Here is an 18,646-nt window from a genome sequence, read left to right on the forward strand (position 1 = left end):
CAAACACACCCTGGAGGTTCCATCAATTGGAAAAGGCCTCACATCTCTGTTGATTCTGATGCAAGGTTAGAAGCAAGTACTGTAAGAAGCATTTCAATACAGGATATTGGTTCTTGCACAATATCCATGGCACCTTTTCTTCAATAATACAGAGAGCATAAATCTACCTGAATGGCTGAATTTGAGAGGCTATTTCTCTACACACACCTCACAGGATGCACTGGATTGCAGGAAACAGTGAAAACTGTGTTAGACGTAGATTCAATATGATTCTAATGTGAGCTCAAAGCAAATGAAAATTATCTAGGAATATTAATGAAGCATTTTATATTTCTTGCATGCTAAATCGTTGAAAGCATTTGTGTATCTTATATTTAAGAATTCTCACCTTAGTCTAGCCCTATTTTAAGGACTCAACAGACAAATGGGCTATAATGGTAAGCAGAAGTTTAAAGCCACAAAACATTTCTGGGTTAAGTCTTGGCAGTAATTACCTGTAGTTCATGTAGTTTTTTTGTTGTTGTTTTGGATTTTTTGTTGGTGTTGATGGTGGTTTGTTTTTTTTTTTTTTTTTTTTTTTGGAGACAGGATTTCTCTGTGTAACAGCTCTGACTGTCCTAGAACTCACTTTGTAGACCAGGCTAGCTTTGAACTCAAAGATCTGCCTGCCTCTGACTCCAGAGAGCTGGAATTAAGGGCGTGAGTCACCATATCCTAGCTGTGTGTTGGTTTTTTAAGACAGTGACTTAATTAGATGTTTTAAATTACTTTAAAACGTAAGTGAAGTAGGCTTGCTATTAATTTAAGTTATTTATATCACAGTTTCCATAGAACCAAACATGACTGGCAAAGAAAAAAAATAAGTCAATGAAATGATTCCTAATGCTATTCTGCTATACTCAAATTGGTGCCTAGTTCAGTCATCATCAGAGAGGTTTCCTCCAGCAACTGATGGGGGCAGATAGAGATCCACAGCCAAACCTTAGGCGAAGAGAGAGCCCAGGTGGGAGGTCTCAACATCAGTCCCTCCCTTCAGAGTTTGGGGAACCCTTTGAAGAGGGGAAGTATGAATTGTGGAAGCCAGCGGGGCTGCAAATGCTTGAGTGAGCACAGCTGGGTAATCAACTAAGCATGGCTCCTGGGGCCTCACAGAGACCAGAGCAGCAATCCAGAGCTTACATGGGTCTGTGGTAGGTCCTCAGTGTGTGTGTGTGTGTGTGTGTGTGTGTGTGTGTGTGTATTTTATGACTGTTGGTTTGAGGGAACTCCTGATAGTGGGAGTGGGGGTGTCTTTGACTCTTTTATATGCTCTTGGGAGCATTTTCCTCCTACTGGACTGCCTTGCCCACCCTTGACATAAGGGTGTGTGCCTGGTCTTATTGTATTTTGTTGTGCAGAGTTCTGTTGATGTCACTGGGAGGTCTGCTCTTTTCTGGGGAAGAAGCGGGTGGAGGAGCTGATCTAGAGGAGAGGGGAGGGGGGAACTGGGAAGAGGGAGGGAGGGGTAGCTACGGTAGGATATATTGTATGAAAGAAGAGTAAATAAAACCTAAAATAAAAAAGATAGCAGTACCTTAATTCTGTTTTTACATAGTTCACACAATTACTACTTTAGTCTTATTTAAAAAAAAAAACACACTTGCGAAATTATTAGCTTTACGTCCATTGAAGACACTGCTTCCTTAAATACAAACAGGAAGGTTTATAATTAAAACTTTAAAAGCAAAATTTTTCTACTACAGATAAAGACTTCAGCGGTCCTGACATCATCACCAAGTCACGACAAAGTAGGAGGGATGGAATCAGAGACAGTTCTGAGCTCTCGCTGCCACCGTGTGACTCATGTTTCTGTTCTGTTGTATGGAACTGAATAGGAAGATTTAATAGCAACCCAAGAAAGAGCACAGCACTCTCCAATGAGCACTTGATGGCTGATGAATATGAGCATGCTTTCCAACAGCCATTACTCCTCCTTTGCGGGCTGTTCCTCATCACCAGCGCTTACCTCCGGACATGGTCCGGGTAGAGATGGGAAGGTCTTTGGCTGCTCGCCTCAGAACTTCCTGATGGGCTTCTCCTCTTGGCTCTCTCTCCAGCAGTTCTTTCTCTGCATAAGAGAGATGGAACTGAGGAATAAATTTAAATTTTAATCAGTATTTTCCAAAGGAATGACAACCCGTTTGTCTGCTCTATGACACTCAAAGGTACTTATAAAATATTAATGGTATATAGTATATTCAGAGAGGCTGATAGAGTTCCCCATCTGGGCATGTCTCTTAACCTCTCAAATAACTACTTTATGAATATTGAAAAAGGATATGATGATAATAGTAGTAATTATACCTATTTCCATAAATGTTTTTCAAGCTTAAATGGAACAGAATGTAGGAAATAGTTTATAAAATGAATAATTCTGTCAAAATATTAGTTATATAATTGATAAGATGGCACAGTAAAAATGCAAGGCTTAGCAGATGAATTTTTCACTTGGATACAATCAGGAACAGAAGTAGAAGAAAAACAATTAGATATGCATTCTCATGTTTGAACTTAGGCGTAACTGTCACACAGGATCTCCTTTGGCACTCAAATATCTAAGTATTCATTTGATGCTTATATTGACATTTTGACTCAACCAATTGACCATACTTACTTAAGAAAAACAAAAATTTGTTTTGGCTCCTACAAGATACACATACATACAAAGGTCCCAAAGTTGGTACTGTATGAATTCCTATAAATAGGTCCAAAAGGTGTGTGCCAGATCAGCCACAGTGCTCAATCCAACACCTATCAAAGGGTAGTGGGTAAATGAATCAGGACAAGACACATCTAAACCCACTCCTGGTGCTTCACCATGAACTACAATGCCTGAACAAGGAAGGACCTTATCTTGGTATCTTGCTGAAAACAGCAACCACAAATTATCTTAGAGAACACATTCTCTACAAAGTTTCATAATCAAGAAGCTAAGCAGCCTCTATCTTACCAATAAGGGCAGTCACATGTGTTAAAATTATAAAGAAGGGGAATAATTAAAACAAAATACAGAACAGTTGTTTCTTCTTGGGGAGTGCAGGGGCATGCAACTGTTCAGTGTATAGCAGACAGGAAACTTAAGACTATTCTATGTATCGGCTGAATGTTTGGGCATTTTTGTTTGATTATTCTTTCAATTGTACATTATATATACTTTATTTGTCAGTACCAGGAATTGAACCTAGGCCAACATATATGAAAGGGAAGTTCGATACAATTTTGAGCTGTATTCCGGGAGGAGCTGGGAATGAACCTCTCACAGAATAGATACTTAACAAAACAAAACAAAACAACTTGGAGTTGGGCATGGCTCCGTATCCCTGTAATCTTAACACTCAAGAAGCTGAGGCAGGAGGATTGTGAGTTCAAGACCAGCCTTGGCTACCGAGAGAGTTGCTGTCTCTAAAAAAGAAATTAAGGTGACACAAATGTAATTTATGTCATGACAGATGATTCAATAAAAATTTGATCATGACACTAAACCTTTGCCCTCCCAGAAATAAACTAAAAACAGAACAAAACCAAACTTCAGCTTTCAAGTGTAGATAACTTTTACATTGGCATAATATTCTTGTGTGCATGATCTTTTGCTAGACTGAATCCTAAACTTGCAGGCCCATTAATGTAAAAACCACGCCTGGCTTTCTACTTAGATGCTTCATATTCGAACCCAGGGCCTCATGCTTACATCCTAAGCAAGCATCCTCATCTGAGCCATTTCCCTAGCTCTTCTTATTACCATTCCTAAAACTGATTTAAAACCAGGTGCTGTAATGCCGGGCGATGGTGACGCACGCCTTTAATCCCAGCACTCGGGAGGCAGAGGCAGGCGGATCTCTGTGAGTTCGAGACCAGCCTGGTCAACAGAGCTAGTGCAAGGACAGGCTCCAAGCCACAGAGAAACCCTGTCTCAAAAAACCAAAACAGGTGCTGTAAATTGCCAGTGAATTGGTTTATTAAATGACTTCTAAGAACTGTCATATACATTGATATCGTCAACATTGTACGACTTTTCACCGAGTTTCCAGGTCTTTTTCACCTCATGGGTAACTTCTAGGGTGTGTTAGACATGGAAGACACTAGCATGTTTCATTTTCAAATTAATAAATTAATCAGAACACCCTGGACCAGCTCCAAGAAATCAAATGCATAATCTTACTTACATAATATAGAGTTCAAAAATAGATTGCTACCTTGGAATAGGGTAGAGCTACACGATTCTCCCTTCCACCACTTCCTCTTCCAGAGCATTATGGTACGCAAAGCCCTGCCAGTCCACAAGTTAGAAGATGCTATCTGTACGTATCTGAAGGTACTGAGCAACTTGGAAAGCCGAGCTGCTAACTCCTGATCTATTCTCCAGTCTCCAGATGTCACAGTTCTTCATAATCCTGGTTTTGCTTCTGCTAGACTAATTTTATCTTGTTTTAAAAGACTACAGTAGATTTACTTAACAAATTGGGAAAATACTGTAAAATTTCTAACATTCCTATATAGCCCATCACTAAGTTTCTCACATTACTATCTTACAGTAGCATGGCACTTTTAGCACTTTAATAAAAATAATATTGATACACTATTGACTAAAGTGCCTAACAGAAAGTTCAGCATAAATAGTCAGATTTTCTGTTTTGGAATATCATTTTCTACTCTGGTATTTCTACTCCATACATCTGCATAATATGGGATTATGGAAATCCTAAAGTATTTTCAATTGCCATATGCCCTCAGCTTCGTTTTAGCCTTGGGGGGGGGTGTCTCAGATTTTCCTTCATCGTTCATGTTTTCCTTTTCTTGTTCCTTCTTACCCCCATGTAGTTGTGAGTAGTATTAGTATTGAATAGAGGGCCGTTTAATTGCAACGTTTCTGATATTCGTCTCCTGATAAAACGGAGGGTTATGGATCGTTAGGCGGAAAACTGATATTGGCATCGATGGACCTATCAAGCTGGCCTCAATCACATAGTTAAGGGAGGGTATAAATTTGTGTTTGTTTGTTTAAAGTTTAGTTTGTGTAGATGGAAGTTTCCCCTGCAGGCACGCACATGTAGTATGTGTCTGTCTGGTGCTCTCAGAGCTTGGAGAATAGCACCATAGCCCCTGGAACTGGAGTTATGGTTGATTGCAAGTTGCCAGGTGGGTGCAGTTTAGTCTTCAAAACCCAGGTCCTCTTGAAGAACAATTGCTTCTCCGCATTCCACCATCTCTCCAGCATGAGGGAGCTTTCCATTTCGGGTTTCTAGCGTCCACTTCCTCAGTACTTCTCCTTCCCACCCTGTACTCTTTGGAGGGAACCTGTTCATATATAGGGTATGGGGATTTAGGCCTCCACCCCTAAAAGGGGCTGGAGGGATGGCTCAGTGGTTAAGAGCACTTTCTGCTCTTGTAGAGGACCCAAGTTCAGTTCTTAGCATCCATGCCAACTGGCTCAGAAGCACCTCTAACTCCAGTTCCTGACACCCTCTTCTGGCCTCTGAGGGTAACTGCACACACAAACATACATACACACACACACACACACACACACACACACACACACACACACGGTTTTGTGTAAAACAATTACCCAGCCAAGTCCCATCCAGTTTTAAATTCATTGTGATTCATTTCTACACTTGTCCTAGGAGGGTTGCTGTTTTCTTTGGTATAGTTAGGGAAACCCTCCACGTGATACTGCAAATATGTAAATGAGAGATTATACCCTCTTGGCTCAGAGTGGCAGCAGGAGAGGGCATGAGCTCACAATGAAGGCATCTGCTAAAGTTATAGCCTGAAGATACTAACTGTGTCTGGGATGAAGGAGGAAGAAGAGTCAAGGATAACTCTAAAGCTTTGGTTTGAAGAATGGAAGATGTAACTGCCATTTGTGAGATGTAACTGCTTTAAAAATATGATTAGAAAGTGAGTAGGAGATCCAAATGTTTTCAGATATGCTGAATTTGAAATTTTTGTCAGATGTCAGAGAGATAGTTTTAGATGTGTCTGAAGTTCTGGAGAGAGGCCTGGGCTACTGTATTAATGAGAGTTTATACCAATGGCAGACTATATGAAATTATAAAATTAAATAGGATCGCCAATGCAGATATATAGAAAAAGAGGTCCAGAAACGGAACTCTGGGATAATCCCATGCTTGGGAATTTCAAGAGAGATAACTGCTGCTGGTACAAATACAAACAATAATTTTTTTAACGAGAAAATGGAAATAATATTATAGAAAAAAAATACTGAAATGGCACATTCAGGAAGCTGCATGAGTTAAGAGTTACAGGAACATAACACAGGAAGTCAGAGACCTAGACAAGGATTATTGTTGCCAGGCAAGGGAGACCAGACTTTACCATGTGGGAGTCTATACAGTCACAGAACAGACACATGCAGTGGATTAAAATGTTAAATTTCTCTTTAGATGGAACACTCTAGTTTCAAGGTGGAAGATAAATTTTTGCAGGGTTCTGGGAAGGGGGTGTAAGTAAGACTTAAAACCATGAAGCTGTATAGCATGCCTGATGATGGAGATGATGGAGATGACGGAGATGATGGAGATGATGGAGATGATGGAGATGATGGAGATGATGGAGATGATGGAGAAAGAGGGAGGGATAAAGAAAGAAGTAGGGGGTAGGGAGGAATTGAGGAGACACAAAGAAAGAGAGTCACAGACAGACAAAGATAGAGAGACAAAGGACAGAGACACATACAGAGAGGTAGAGACAGACAGAGAGAGACATGCAGAGACAGAAAGAGTGAAGAAGAGATAGACAGAGTGAGAGACAGAGATAGAGACATAGGCAGACAGACCCCAGGCTCCAGGCCTCCATGACGCTTACATTTAAGAAACAGACATGCTATGGTTTAGGGAATGACAGAGTAGTGCTCTCTGTATATGAAGTGTCACTGGCCTGCCCAAAGCAGAATGTCTGACAGAGCGACACATATTTAAGCTCTCAGAAGAAATCAGAACTGGGAAAAGGTGTGAGAGTTATCAACGGAGAGGTGGTTGGTATCCACCTGACTGGATGACATCACTCACCCGATTGATAGAAGTCAGCATATTTTTTCAGACCTACACAAAGGCCAAGACATGTGGGAGAGATTATGAGCAAGAAGTGAACACTATATGAGGGAGGAAAAACACATAGAAAAGGAGAAAGAAGTAGAAAGACAAAGAAAAGATGGTCCATGAAGCATTATAGTCTACACATACCATTATTTCTGTGCAAACACGTGGGTTGGTTTTAACACATTTTCCAGGCTGAAAGCATTGGCCTCTTACGGTCACAGGTTCAAGTCAAACTGATTGCTTTAGGGAACAATTTACAGTGCTGTGGCTTCTTTATAGCTTGGCCTACTAAAGTTATACTATAAACAACAATGTTTATTTAAATTCAACAAACATATACTGCAGCAAATGCCAAGAAGAGCAAAGGCCATTGAAGATACCATCCCTTGCTCTTACCCAAACGAGAGACCCAGAAATGAACAGCACAATATATTCAAAAATGCAGTTTTAAGTTAGTCATATGCTACTACTCAAAAGCCTCTGTATTAAAGATTGCTCGTGTTCTCCCAATAACCACTCCTGTCTTCAGTGGCTGACATGATCGCTGGGAATAACATTCCCAGACGTCCATGTGAGATGTGCCATAATGAAGTCATCTAAATGCAAGTGGAAATGGAATCAATAACTTGAAGAAAATGTCACTGAGGGAAAGGGCACCTCTGTCCTACTGTCTATGGCCTGCTGGCTATGATGTATTCATAACGTCTGGAATTAGAGCTACATCTTCAGCCAAGCAGTGGTCCATGGAATCAAAACAGACAGAACAATAAGAAAGAAGGAGTCTGTGTGTGTAAAAGATGTAGACTAGCTATAGATTTCTTGAATACAGAGAAAATGAGTTAAGCAATTGATTGTTGCTATTCCTGGTGATTGCCAGACAACTAATATGTATTTAGTATAATAATTAGTATGGAATTACAATAAATTGTCTATCATCTATCTATGTATGTATGTATGTATGTATGTATGTATCTATCTATCTATCTATCTATCTATCTATCTATCTATTTATCTCACCTATCTCTTATTGATCTATCTGGATACACAACTCTAACGTAGAAAAGAATGCATATAAGATTTGATTGAATAACTCTACCATATGCAAAAGTAAGTACTTAGTGAAAATCCCAAGTGTTTATTTATGCGTATACAGATTTTTTAAAATCCAAAAAATATCACCATATTCAATAGTTTGTAACAACTGATGAAAAGAAGGTAATTCATTTTCAGAAGTCAGCATTACTGATTGCTATCTTCAAGATAATTTTGCTATTGCTTTAACTTACTTCTTTTGAAGGATTCATGGGCAGTGTAAAAATGGTTTTCCAGTATGACCAGACAAACATTGCAAAGAGTAGATGATAAGCCATGAGGCACACAACTAAAACGAGAGAAACATAATCATCACCGTAATATGTGAAATTTTGCTCCAATCATGGTATTCACAAACTATTCAAATTAACAATGATATACTATAAACAGTATTTAGATCACATTCAAATAAGTGAAACTCTTTGAATAAATACCTGAAGTCAAGGTTTTTTCACATCTCTAAATGTATCGTTACATCTATATCCACTGACTAGAACCTCCCCTTCACTCCATAGCCCATCTTTTTGCAAATTGGCGAATCAGATTTTTTTCTATGCTGTAGAAATGGGACAGTTACATAAGAGTAAACCCAATATTAACCAAATGTTCAGACTTCCAGGCTTCATGAACTTTGCTTACTGAGAGGCAGAGAAAGCAGTTCCTATCTGAGAAGCTGCTTGCCCGTTTGCTTAGCTCTGGTTGACACTGGTGGCTCTCCTGGTTATAACAACAACATGTAAACAGGGACCATCTGGAGGAAGTGATTTCTGCCTGTGGGGGTTCTAATGCTTGATTTAGTACACAGGACAACTGTTAGGAAAAGCATCCTGAGTCTATTTGTTTGATAATATAAACACACTTTGTATGTTCTTTTAAAGGCTTGAAGTACTACACAAATTTAAAGTCATAATTTCATCCTACTGAAAACAATTCCATCTGAATAATACATTAGCGTAGTTCTGAAGTAAACAATTGCAGAAAAATGTGCCAAATGAGAATATAGACATGTCTGAGGGCTGGGGCTGCATAGCAATGGTAGACTTCTTTTCTAGATGGCACCAGGTCTCTACTGCCAACAAAAACTAAATAAATAAGCAGAATATGACATGTATTATGTTTTAAATTTTCACTAGAAATTTTCAGTTTTTCCTAAAGAATTATGATATTTATACCTGTAGATTCATTTACAATTTGGATTATCTAATATGGAACTTAAATCAGCATAACCCAACCAGAGGCAAGATTTCATATGCTCTGCAGGTAGATAGCTTAGTTATGAAGTAGTTCAAACTGGGACAGGAGGTCGTTCATATCCTTGGATCTTGGAGCATTAAGGATCTTCGAAACAGTTATGGTCATTACACAGTATTTGTGAGAGAATTTAGTTTGGGAAATTAAAAAAATGATATGCCATTAACTCTATTATATTACCATGTTGTCAAGGAATAATTTTTAAGCCCAACCAAATATAATGGATACAATTTGTTTTTTAAACTATTCTTAAGATATTATCTCTGCAACCATCATAATATTTTACCTTGTTCACCAATGTTCTCCATGGACACTAGAAATAGAAAAAAAAAAAAGGTCATAGGTTATGTGAGTTCATGTAAACCGAAGGCCCTGAAGACAAAAAAAGACATTAAAATGGACTGATAACTTGGCTTCCCTTCAAACCAACATTCTTTAAATATTTGTTCAGCTTTATGTAGAGGTGAGCGCTGCGGACGGAGGGTAGAGAGGAGGGACTGGCAGCCACAGTCAGCCATGCTTCCGCGGTGAGCCTCAAGTAGCAAGGCTGTGCTCCTCAAGTGTGGTCCTTGTGGGCCTCCGTAGATTGGCTTATTGACCTTCAACTATAAAGTTCAGATCAAAAATCATGTTCTCTAGGCCCATTACGTTTCCTGAGATATTTATTGGTATTTATGACTGAGCCACCATCTAGTCAATTCTCCGCAAAGAACCAAATGTCTGTGAATGGAGAGCCCATATGTTCCACATTCTAACAGCAGGGATCCTCATGCTCCTGGCTCTCATTGCTCCCTGTGCAACATTGAGGGGCCCAGGCAAGGCTTGGAGAACCACTAGCCCTCAGGGGCTTCCTCTGACAGCAGCTGGGTTAGGACAAGCCATTGACAATCGGAAACAGGCCGGAACAGGAACCAGCATCCAGTAATCCACACGATCTCTTTACCCCTGGTTGAATCTATTTTGCTATCCATGTGATTTTGCTATGTTAGTAATAATGTCTTTTGGAGTTCGGGTATTTCTCAATTGCAGCAAGAGAAGGATGTATATTTTCTTTATCTTTTTTTTTCCCCACCCAGTTTTCCTTACTCCAGAGTGAAAAGTCACTGCCTTAAGACATGCTGCAGTCTTGGGATCACTTGACAGAGTTTTAGGGGTATCTGATCTGACCCACCACTTTCCCAAGTATTTTTAGAGCCGCAGAGCCCACAGCTTTAGGGAACAGTCTGCCACATTACTGAATGGCTCTAAGAATTTAAAATTTCATGCACATACCCCATGTACATTCATGCACACATGCATGGAAACAAACTTCCTAGGTTCTCGAACCTGCCTTTTTGTTTACAGATGAGAGGCTAGTCAGCTGTTGCTCTTCTCAGACTCCCTGAGGAGTTTATCTGACAGCAAGGGAAAGATTCAAGGCCAGATTGGTCTTTGTGTCTGATCAGCACAGGAAGCCAGGCATTTTCCCTAGGCCCCTACTTCCCTGCCCTCCTTCCCAAGGACTCCAAACTGATTGTAACCCTTTCCTGTTCTCTTTTGGAACTAAACCAAGGCCACACAAAAGCAATTTGGATCCACATGTGAGTCTACCTCTGAGTGACCTTAATGACCGGTCCAGAGGTACTGGGGCCATAAAGAGTTCTACTTGCTAACACGTGACTGCTGTGCTCAGATCGGGAAATGGTAAAACAAAGAGATATTGAGCAAAATAAACACAGCTGTGTGAGCCGATAATCTCTCCGTCCTGGAACAGCAGTCTAATAAATGGATAATCTAATATCACTAATTACATTATTTGTTAGCTTCACAGACAAAGTTCTAGTTATATCTTTTTAAAAGCTATTTTTTGCCATCCATGACTTGTACTTCACAAAAAGTATACTTCAAAATCTACAAATACTCTTTTATAATCAAACAAGTTATATGTAGAGCCACACTTAGAGCAGATTTGCTAACATTTATACAATGAGATGTAACAGCCCCCAAAGACCGTTTTAATTACATTAATATTATAAAGCTATCAAATTTCTTACAGCCATGAATCTTTTTAAATTTAATCAACATCAAAGGTCAAAGAAAAGACTATTGTCTTAAAACTGGGTCTCTCGGCAGAAAGGAGGCTGAGGCAGGAGGCTAGACAGTTCGAGGCTAGTCTGGGCAGCCTAGTGAAACCTTGTCTTAGAGGCAGCTCACTGCTACATAGAGCAGGTGACTAGCGTATACAGGTCCTCGTTCAATCTCTAGCACCAAAAACGAGGAAACAAAGCAAAAATGTGTTCTAGTATTGGTTTCCCTTATTATAGGTGAGGATTAGTATTGTTTTAAAAGTATAAGCATGGATTTCCTTTATCTATTCTTAGTGAATTGTGACTTTCTTATGGTCAATGGCCTATTTATCATTTGTTTATTGAGACCCTCTAGTACGCTCCTAGAAGTAATCTCATATGTGTTTTCCTTATGTTACAAGTAAAGTTGTGAATAACCAGCTTCAAAGGTAAAACACCACTGATTAAACACCAGTACCCAAACTAGGGACATAACAAACTCACACCACTGGTTAAACACCAATACCTAAACTAGGGACATAACTCACACCACTGGTTAAACACCATACTCAACCTAGGGACATAACTTACACCACTGGTTAAACACCAGTACTCAACTTAGAGACAAAGCTTATTCACACATATCAGGAACACACTGATTTATTTTTATGAAAGAAATGAATGCCTTTTCCAGCGTATTTTCTCAATTATTACATTAGTGCCTCATTTTGAAAATTTTGATTTAATGTCAGAGCTATCAGATTTTAAAATGTCTTTTCTCACTGTGTAACGATATGCAAAATATATTATTTTCAACCATAGCTAATTTTAATAGCTACTTAAGAAAAGCTGCTCCTTGACTTTGGATACTTTTCTAATAATATGTATTAGGTAACTAAAATATATGAGAAATATAAATTAATTTTTGAAAATATGAGTGGTAATGGAGTATAATTTGGTTACTTATAGCAACATAAGACTTAAGCAGTATGCCTGGAGAGATGCCATAGAAGTTAAGGACACAGTACACAGCTGGGCTGTGCTTTGTGACATTAATAATATAATTAAATACTATTGCATTAAAACTCAAAAGCCATATTAAAACCAAATAGTTACCTCTGGAAGATGTATTATAAATATGCTCAATACAACTATTTAATTCATTGAAGTTTTTAGTTTACTTTTTCTTGTGTGTGTGTATGCATGTGTGTGTGTGTGTGCAAGTGTGTATTTACACGCGTGTGTGTATATGTATGCAGAACTGTGGAGGCCAGACAAGGGCATTGGCTTACAGATACTTACACAATTAAACCAATAATGACAAAATGGTACTGATCCTTAACACAGGTAATGAGACAAAACCACACTTTAGTCTTGATGGGGCACTTAGCATGATACTTGTGAGGATGCTTCCTGAAAGTGAGAAGGTTTATTTTGGATCTAACACTTTAACTTAATGAACACAAACTCATTTTGTTTTTAATGTGAAACAAAGACAATTATACCTACATTCTCCTCATATAAGACAAATATAATTTGTTTGGGGTGGAAGGATAACAGTACTTCTATTATTACATTAAAACGTTTTCTATTTATACTTCTGGGGAACAATCAAGACATACGCAATAGCACCACTGTGGGCTACATTCAAAGTACATTTGTCTAATTTTGTCTGAAATAAGTACAATTTCTTCCTGGTCCATGTCCTGCAATGATCTGTCTTTCTCTAGAGACTTCCACTCCTCTGTTATGCCTCCAGGACTTAAAACCCTCCCCTGGCTAATTGTGTTACAGGAATCACAGCCCTTTATTGGCATGAATGGGATGCAGAAAGAGAAACAGAGAGGGAACAACACATTATCACCATAGTTACTAAACTCTTCCTGTGTACCGAGAGCGAAACCAAGCGCTCCATGGCACCTTAGACCCCATCGGACTGCAAGGCTAGGAGTTTGGGGTCCAGGTCTAGTTTCTGATTACCCCACTACTTAGGCTTCCTTCCTGTCTCTAGCTGTCATTATAATGTCATTTTTTGTTTGCTTGTTTGTTTAGTGTTTTACAAGAAAACTGATTTTTAGCAATTATCCAAACCATCCCCCCAGAATTAGGTGAAATTGAAAAGAAAATGTATCACATCACACTCTACCTTGGGCAACGATACAGAACAAGCTAAGCTGGGATAGGGTGGGCTTTTCTGAGAATGTCCCACTGTGCTGTCCCGCTGTGCCGCCCCGCTGTGTCCGCCCTCTCACTCATTTCCCAGAGTAGCTGAAGTCACAGGACGGTGCCAACATGTCCAGCCTGGTGAGCAGTTCCATATTTCTTACCCTAGCCCTTCTTTCCTCATCTGCAACAATCACAGTCCATGCCTTTATCAGAGATGCCCTCACAAAGTAGCAAATAATGGGTTCCTTAAGCAAAGGAGGCAAGAAAATCAAAAGTAACATGTGGACAAGGTTGGTGGCCACGAAAGCCTCTCTCTTTGGGTTACAATGGCCACCATCTCTCTATGTCTTCACAATGTCTTCCCTCTGTTACACTCTGCTTTCAAATTTCCTCCCTCTCTCTCTATCTCTCTCTGAGTAAATAATGTAATATATACAAAAACAAGATTCCCACTGTCAGCAAGCTGTGCAGACTTTGGTGAGACTGCAACTTATTCATCCTGCATACCTCGGTGGGGCCCTCCATTTTCTACATGTGGCTACAGCTCAACTTCAAGTTCAAACAATCATGGAACCTTTTCAGTTCCAACCCTCTTCCTTCTCAGTTTCAAATGCTTTTCTTTAGCCAAAAACCAGAAAGACCATGAGAAATTTCTTTGAACCATGGACTGTGGTGGATGCTGGACTCTTGCCAGGTCTCACTGGTTCCCATGTGGTGAGCTGTCCACCGTCCAAGGGAAGGTCAGGAGGAATCTATAGCCTAGGACGTTTCCTTCATTAGAACCTAGTTCTAATGACCATGCTGCTGGCGTTGCCCAGTGGAACTTCTCATCATCTTCTTACCCATGTTTACCTTGGCTACTTTTCTCTTGCTGTCAGAAAATACCATGATCCAGGCAACTCATAGAAAAAAGAGTTTATGGGGGGTTACAGTTTCAGAGGGTCTGTGACCAACACGGTGGGGAGCATGGCAGCAGGCCATCAGGCATGGGACTGAGCAGGAGCTGAGAGCTTAGATCCTGATACACATACACAAGGCAGGGAGACCAATTGGGAATGGCTCTGGGCTTTTGAAACCTTAAAGCCTCCAGTGATGCACCTCCTCCAACAAAGCCACACCCCCTCCAACAAGGCCACACCCCTTCAACAAGGCCACACCTCTCCAACAAGGCCACACCCCCTAATCCTCCTTAAACAGTTCCACCAAGTAGTTAAATGTATGAGCCTATGCAGTCCATTCTCATTTAAACCACCACACACTTATGTTGCTAACAAGCTACTTGTATTTTAATTATTTTATCACGTTTCAAATATATATAAACAGGTAGAAACAATTTTTGTCATATATTTTCTTAATGTTATCACATCAATTTTTCATTACACGGTATGGTGACAATTATCACAGAAGACAGAGGTATTATTATTATTATTTTTGATTTTTCGAGACAGGGTTTCTCCGTAGCTTTTGGTTCCTGTCCTGGAACTAGCTCTTGTAGACCAGGCTGGCCTCGAACTCACAGAGATCTTCCTGCCTCTGCCTCCTGAGTGCTGGGATTAAAGGCGTGCGCCACCACCACCCGGCTCAGAGATATTATTTTTCTTTCTCACTACCAAACATCAGCATTTCATACATTAAGAGGCTCAAACAATGCTTCTCTAAAGAAACACACAACTCCCTAAAACTATAATAAAAGTGGAGCATTTATCTTATGCCCGAAGAAAGCACACAACCTACTTTAAAATTACATCAATATTTCTAGGTCCGTAAAAGCTATTTGGCTCGAGGTGGCACTTCACAGCACCCCAGAGAAAGGAACTATGCAAGGCTAGAATACTAACTGCTGTGTTCACGGTTCTCACAGGAACAGATTTTACAAGGCTGCACTTGAAGAGATACAGTAACGTGTGAGCCAACCATGGCACCCTCAGAACTGCCACAGGTATAGTGCTGGCTCACTGGTCACCGAGACACAGCTTCTGCAGAATGTCAAGGGAATCGGGTTGAGGTCTAGCTTGATGTTCAGTTTGGGATCACTAGGAATAGCGATTGCCTTTGGAAACCCCCGTCACATGGTCACAAAGTCCTTACACATCCTTCTTGTGTGTGTGGGGGGGGGCAGCTTGCATTCTATGATCTTTCTTTTGTTCCAGCTTTCACTACACAATGTCTGTCCCTTCTTAATTATAGCAGATAGACCCATTCCCCTACGAATCATTTCCCACAGCATAGCACAAACTACCTGGCAGGGACTGCTGTAAACAACGAACATTGACTCGAAGCCAGAGCGGCTCTTGCATCATCCAGGCAACTCGCAGACGATGAACTGAATAGATTCCTTAATATAAATGGGAAGCTATGAAATTGCTTCATTTCATTGCAGTCAGCAATATGGGAACTGAATTTCTTCAGCTGCTCACTGTGAGAGAGCTCGCCTCACTTTTCATGCTGGGATAGATCTTCACTTTGGGTTTCTAGAACCATTCCCAGGTCTTCCATCTGCAAGCACTATAGAAAGTTTGTCGTTCATTCATGAATTCTGTTCAGTCCTTGGACTAGGTCATAATTGATGTCCACAGTATTAATTCAAAGCACACTGATGCCCACTTTTCTCCACTAACTCATGTTCACCCACTGTCACGGTGAGCCGGCAGCCATTAAGTTTTCTGCCCCAAGCCTGGTGACCAGCATTCTCGTGAGGGCCCACACCCAGTCATGAAGGCTTCCTCGTAGTTGAGGTGGTCTATTCACAATTCCCCACCCAAGAACTTGCTGCTGAACCATGAAGCGGCAAGAGAAGAAAATGCTGACACCTTTCATGGACACCCTAGAGACGTTTACACTTGGACAACTATTATAAGCACCTCTGACATAATTTTCCACTAAAATTACTTTCTTTGGAAAACCATACAGTGACCCTCAAAAAAGCAGCAGAGAGTGACCATATTATTCAGGAATTCTATTCCTAGGTAGCCCAAAGGAACTTAAACCAAGGATCCAAATAGGTGTTTGTACGTATTGTTGAAGGCAGCATTACTCATAATAGCTAAAACAGGCGGAAACAACCTAGCCTACTAACAAACAGAATGGGGTAATTACACATCATGGCGTATTATCCAGTCTTTAAAAATGAAATTCTGCCACATGCTCCAATATGAACGAGCTTTGAAGACATCACACTGATGAAGTAAGCCAGGAACAGAAGGTCAAATAGCATGTGTTTCCCCTCAGAAGAAGCACCTAGAACGGTCAGATTGAATGGTGACTGGGAAGGGTGGGGCTATTATTGTTTAATAGATGCAGAAATTCAACTTGGGAATTTATTCTAGAGATGGGTACAAAAATTCGAATGTACTGAATACCACTGAACTGTACACTTAGAAACACTAACTGTACACTTAGAGAACATAAATGGTTGATACAGTGGACTTTTATGTTCTCTATACTTAACCACAGTAAAAACAAAACCCGCCTATTCCAGAGTCTATTTGCAACCACAAAGTAAGTTCATATTTAATGTTAACTGCAGTTTTCTCTCTTACCCTGGGAAGTAATCCCAGAGTGATAAACAGAGAAACACAGCCAGGCATCTCTACTGGTGAAGAGGCTCATTCATGAGTCTGCCCAGTTCTCAGGGTCTGAGAACCAAAACAATGCCCAGGCAAAGCGGCTCCTCTCTCCCCGCCCCCATGACCTTTTCCAGTCAATAGGAAACAAATTATGTTCAGCACATTCTTACAAAGGGTTGGGGCAAGGAGAGGGAGGAATTGCAACATATTTTTAAAAGTCATTCTCAAAATCTAAATCAAGTAACCATTTCAGTACTTTTAAGGGACGATGTAGTTGTCTGTGAACTACAGAATGAACGTGGGGGTGTCTGGTCAATGTTGGCTCAGCCAGAGTGCTTCCTGCAAAACCATTTCAGTTTATTTTTTTTTTAGTGATTACTTTTTATAGGTATATAGGCTCAAATAATTTACCCTATCTGAATTGTAGTTATTATTATACTTGATGCTATTATTATATTGGGTTTTTTTTTTGGTTTTTCGAGACATTATATTGTACTGTCCTTTGAATTCTCAAATCACATCTACAACTGATTCACCCAATTCTTTATCATACATAATTATATTCAAAGTGCAGAAGGAAAAGATTATCTATTTGCTACCCTAAAAATATATGTGTATAAATATATGTGAATAAATAATAGTGTGAGTTTGTTTATGAACACGAATAGTCGAATAATAAAAAGCTAATCGTCTCATGAAGGACTCTATGCTTTATGCTTTAAATGTCTACTTCCTCACTAGGCTCAATTAAACAAACTCAGAGGGTACCCACCATGAATTTATTCATTCCAGAAGGCAAATAGACTAAGCATTACTGTGTGTTAGCTTTTCTCACAGGATTGGGGACCACCACTATGCACGTGCAGGAGGGACTGGCCACTGCCATGAAGATCCTTTGTATCTCATTTGCAGATATTAAGAATCAAACAACCCTGCTTTGAAACATTGTCAGATCTTTCCCTCTGCCTGACAAGCATATCTTCTGGCATTAGTCTCTCTCTTGCCCTTCCATCTCATTTGAAATGCTTTTCCTCCTCTCGCTCTCGATATTCTTGGTTTGTGTGGTTGTTTAAGTATTTTGGGTGGGGTACTGTGGGTGTGTTGTTGCTGTTGTTTAGCTCTAGCTAAATTGCCTAGCCTGGCCTTGAACTTTCAATCTTTGTGACTGTAATCCCAGGTGCTGGGATTACAGGCAGATATGCCTATGCTGATATGCCCAGCATCCAATCCTCCTTGCCCTCCTTTTCACTTTTTGTCATGACACTATGAGTCTCTAACAGATTCCATAATCATTTATTGCTGTCTTCTCCCCAACTGAAGTGGGAGCTCAGTGTTTGTCAGGTTAACATGAGCCTGACATATCTAGGAAGAGGAAAATGCCTTTATTAGATCGGCCTTATGCAATTTGAGGAGGTATGGTCTTGAT

The 18,646-nt window shown here is 40.0% G+C and overlaps 1 protein-coding gene across 2 annotated transcripts in view; it reads right to left on the reverse strand.

The window, feature by feature from the left end:
• Positions 1–18,646, reverse strand: part of Zdhhc2 (zinc finger DHHC-type palmitoyltransferase 2) — a 51,775-nt gene that overhangs the window by 22,005 nt on the left and 11,124 nt on the right. For both annotated transcript variants that reach the window (XM_050147336.1, XM_050147335.1), the window contains exons 2-4: positions 9,730–9,756; positions 8,387–8,481; positions 2,006–2,126 (exon numbers count right to left, since the gene is read on the reverse strand). In XM_050147336.1, the coding sequence (XP_050003293.1) occupies positions 2,006–2,126; positions 8,387–8,481; positions 9,730–9,751 (238 nt within the window). In that variant the 5' untranslated portion in view covers positions 9,752–9,756. The remainder of the gene's footprint in view (positions 1–2,005; positions 2,127–8,386; positions 8,482–9,729; positions 9,757–18,646) is intronic.

This window comes from Alexandromys fortis, unplaced genomic scaffold, assembly GCF_014885135.2.
Source record: "Alexandromys fortis isolate MF-2015 unplaced genomic scaffold, M_Fortis_MF-2015_v1.1 scaffold_32, whole genome shotgun sequence".
Classification (NCBI taxonomy): domain Eukaryota; kingdom Metazoa; phylum Chordata; class Mammalia; order Rodentia; family Cricetidae; genus Alexandromys; species Alexandromys fortis.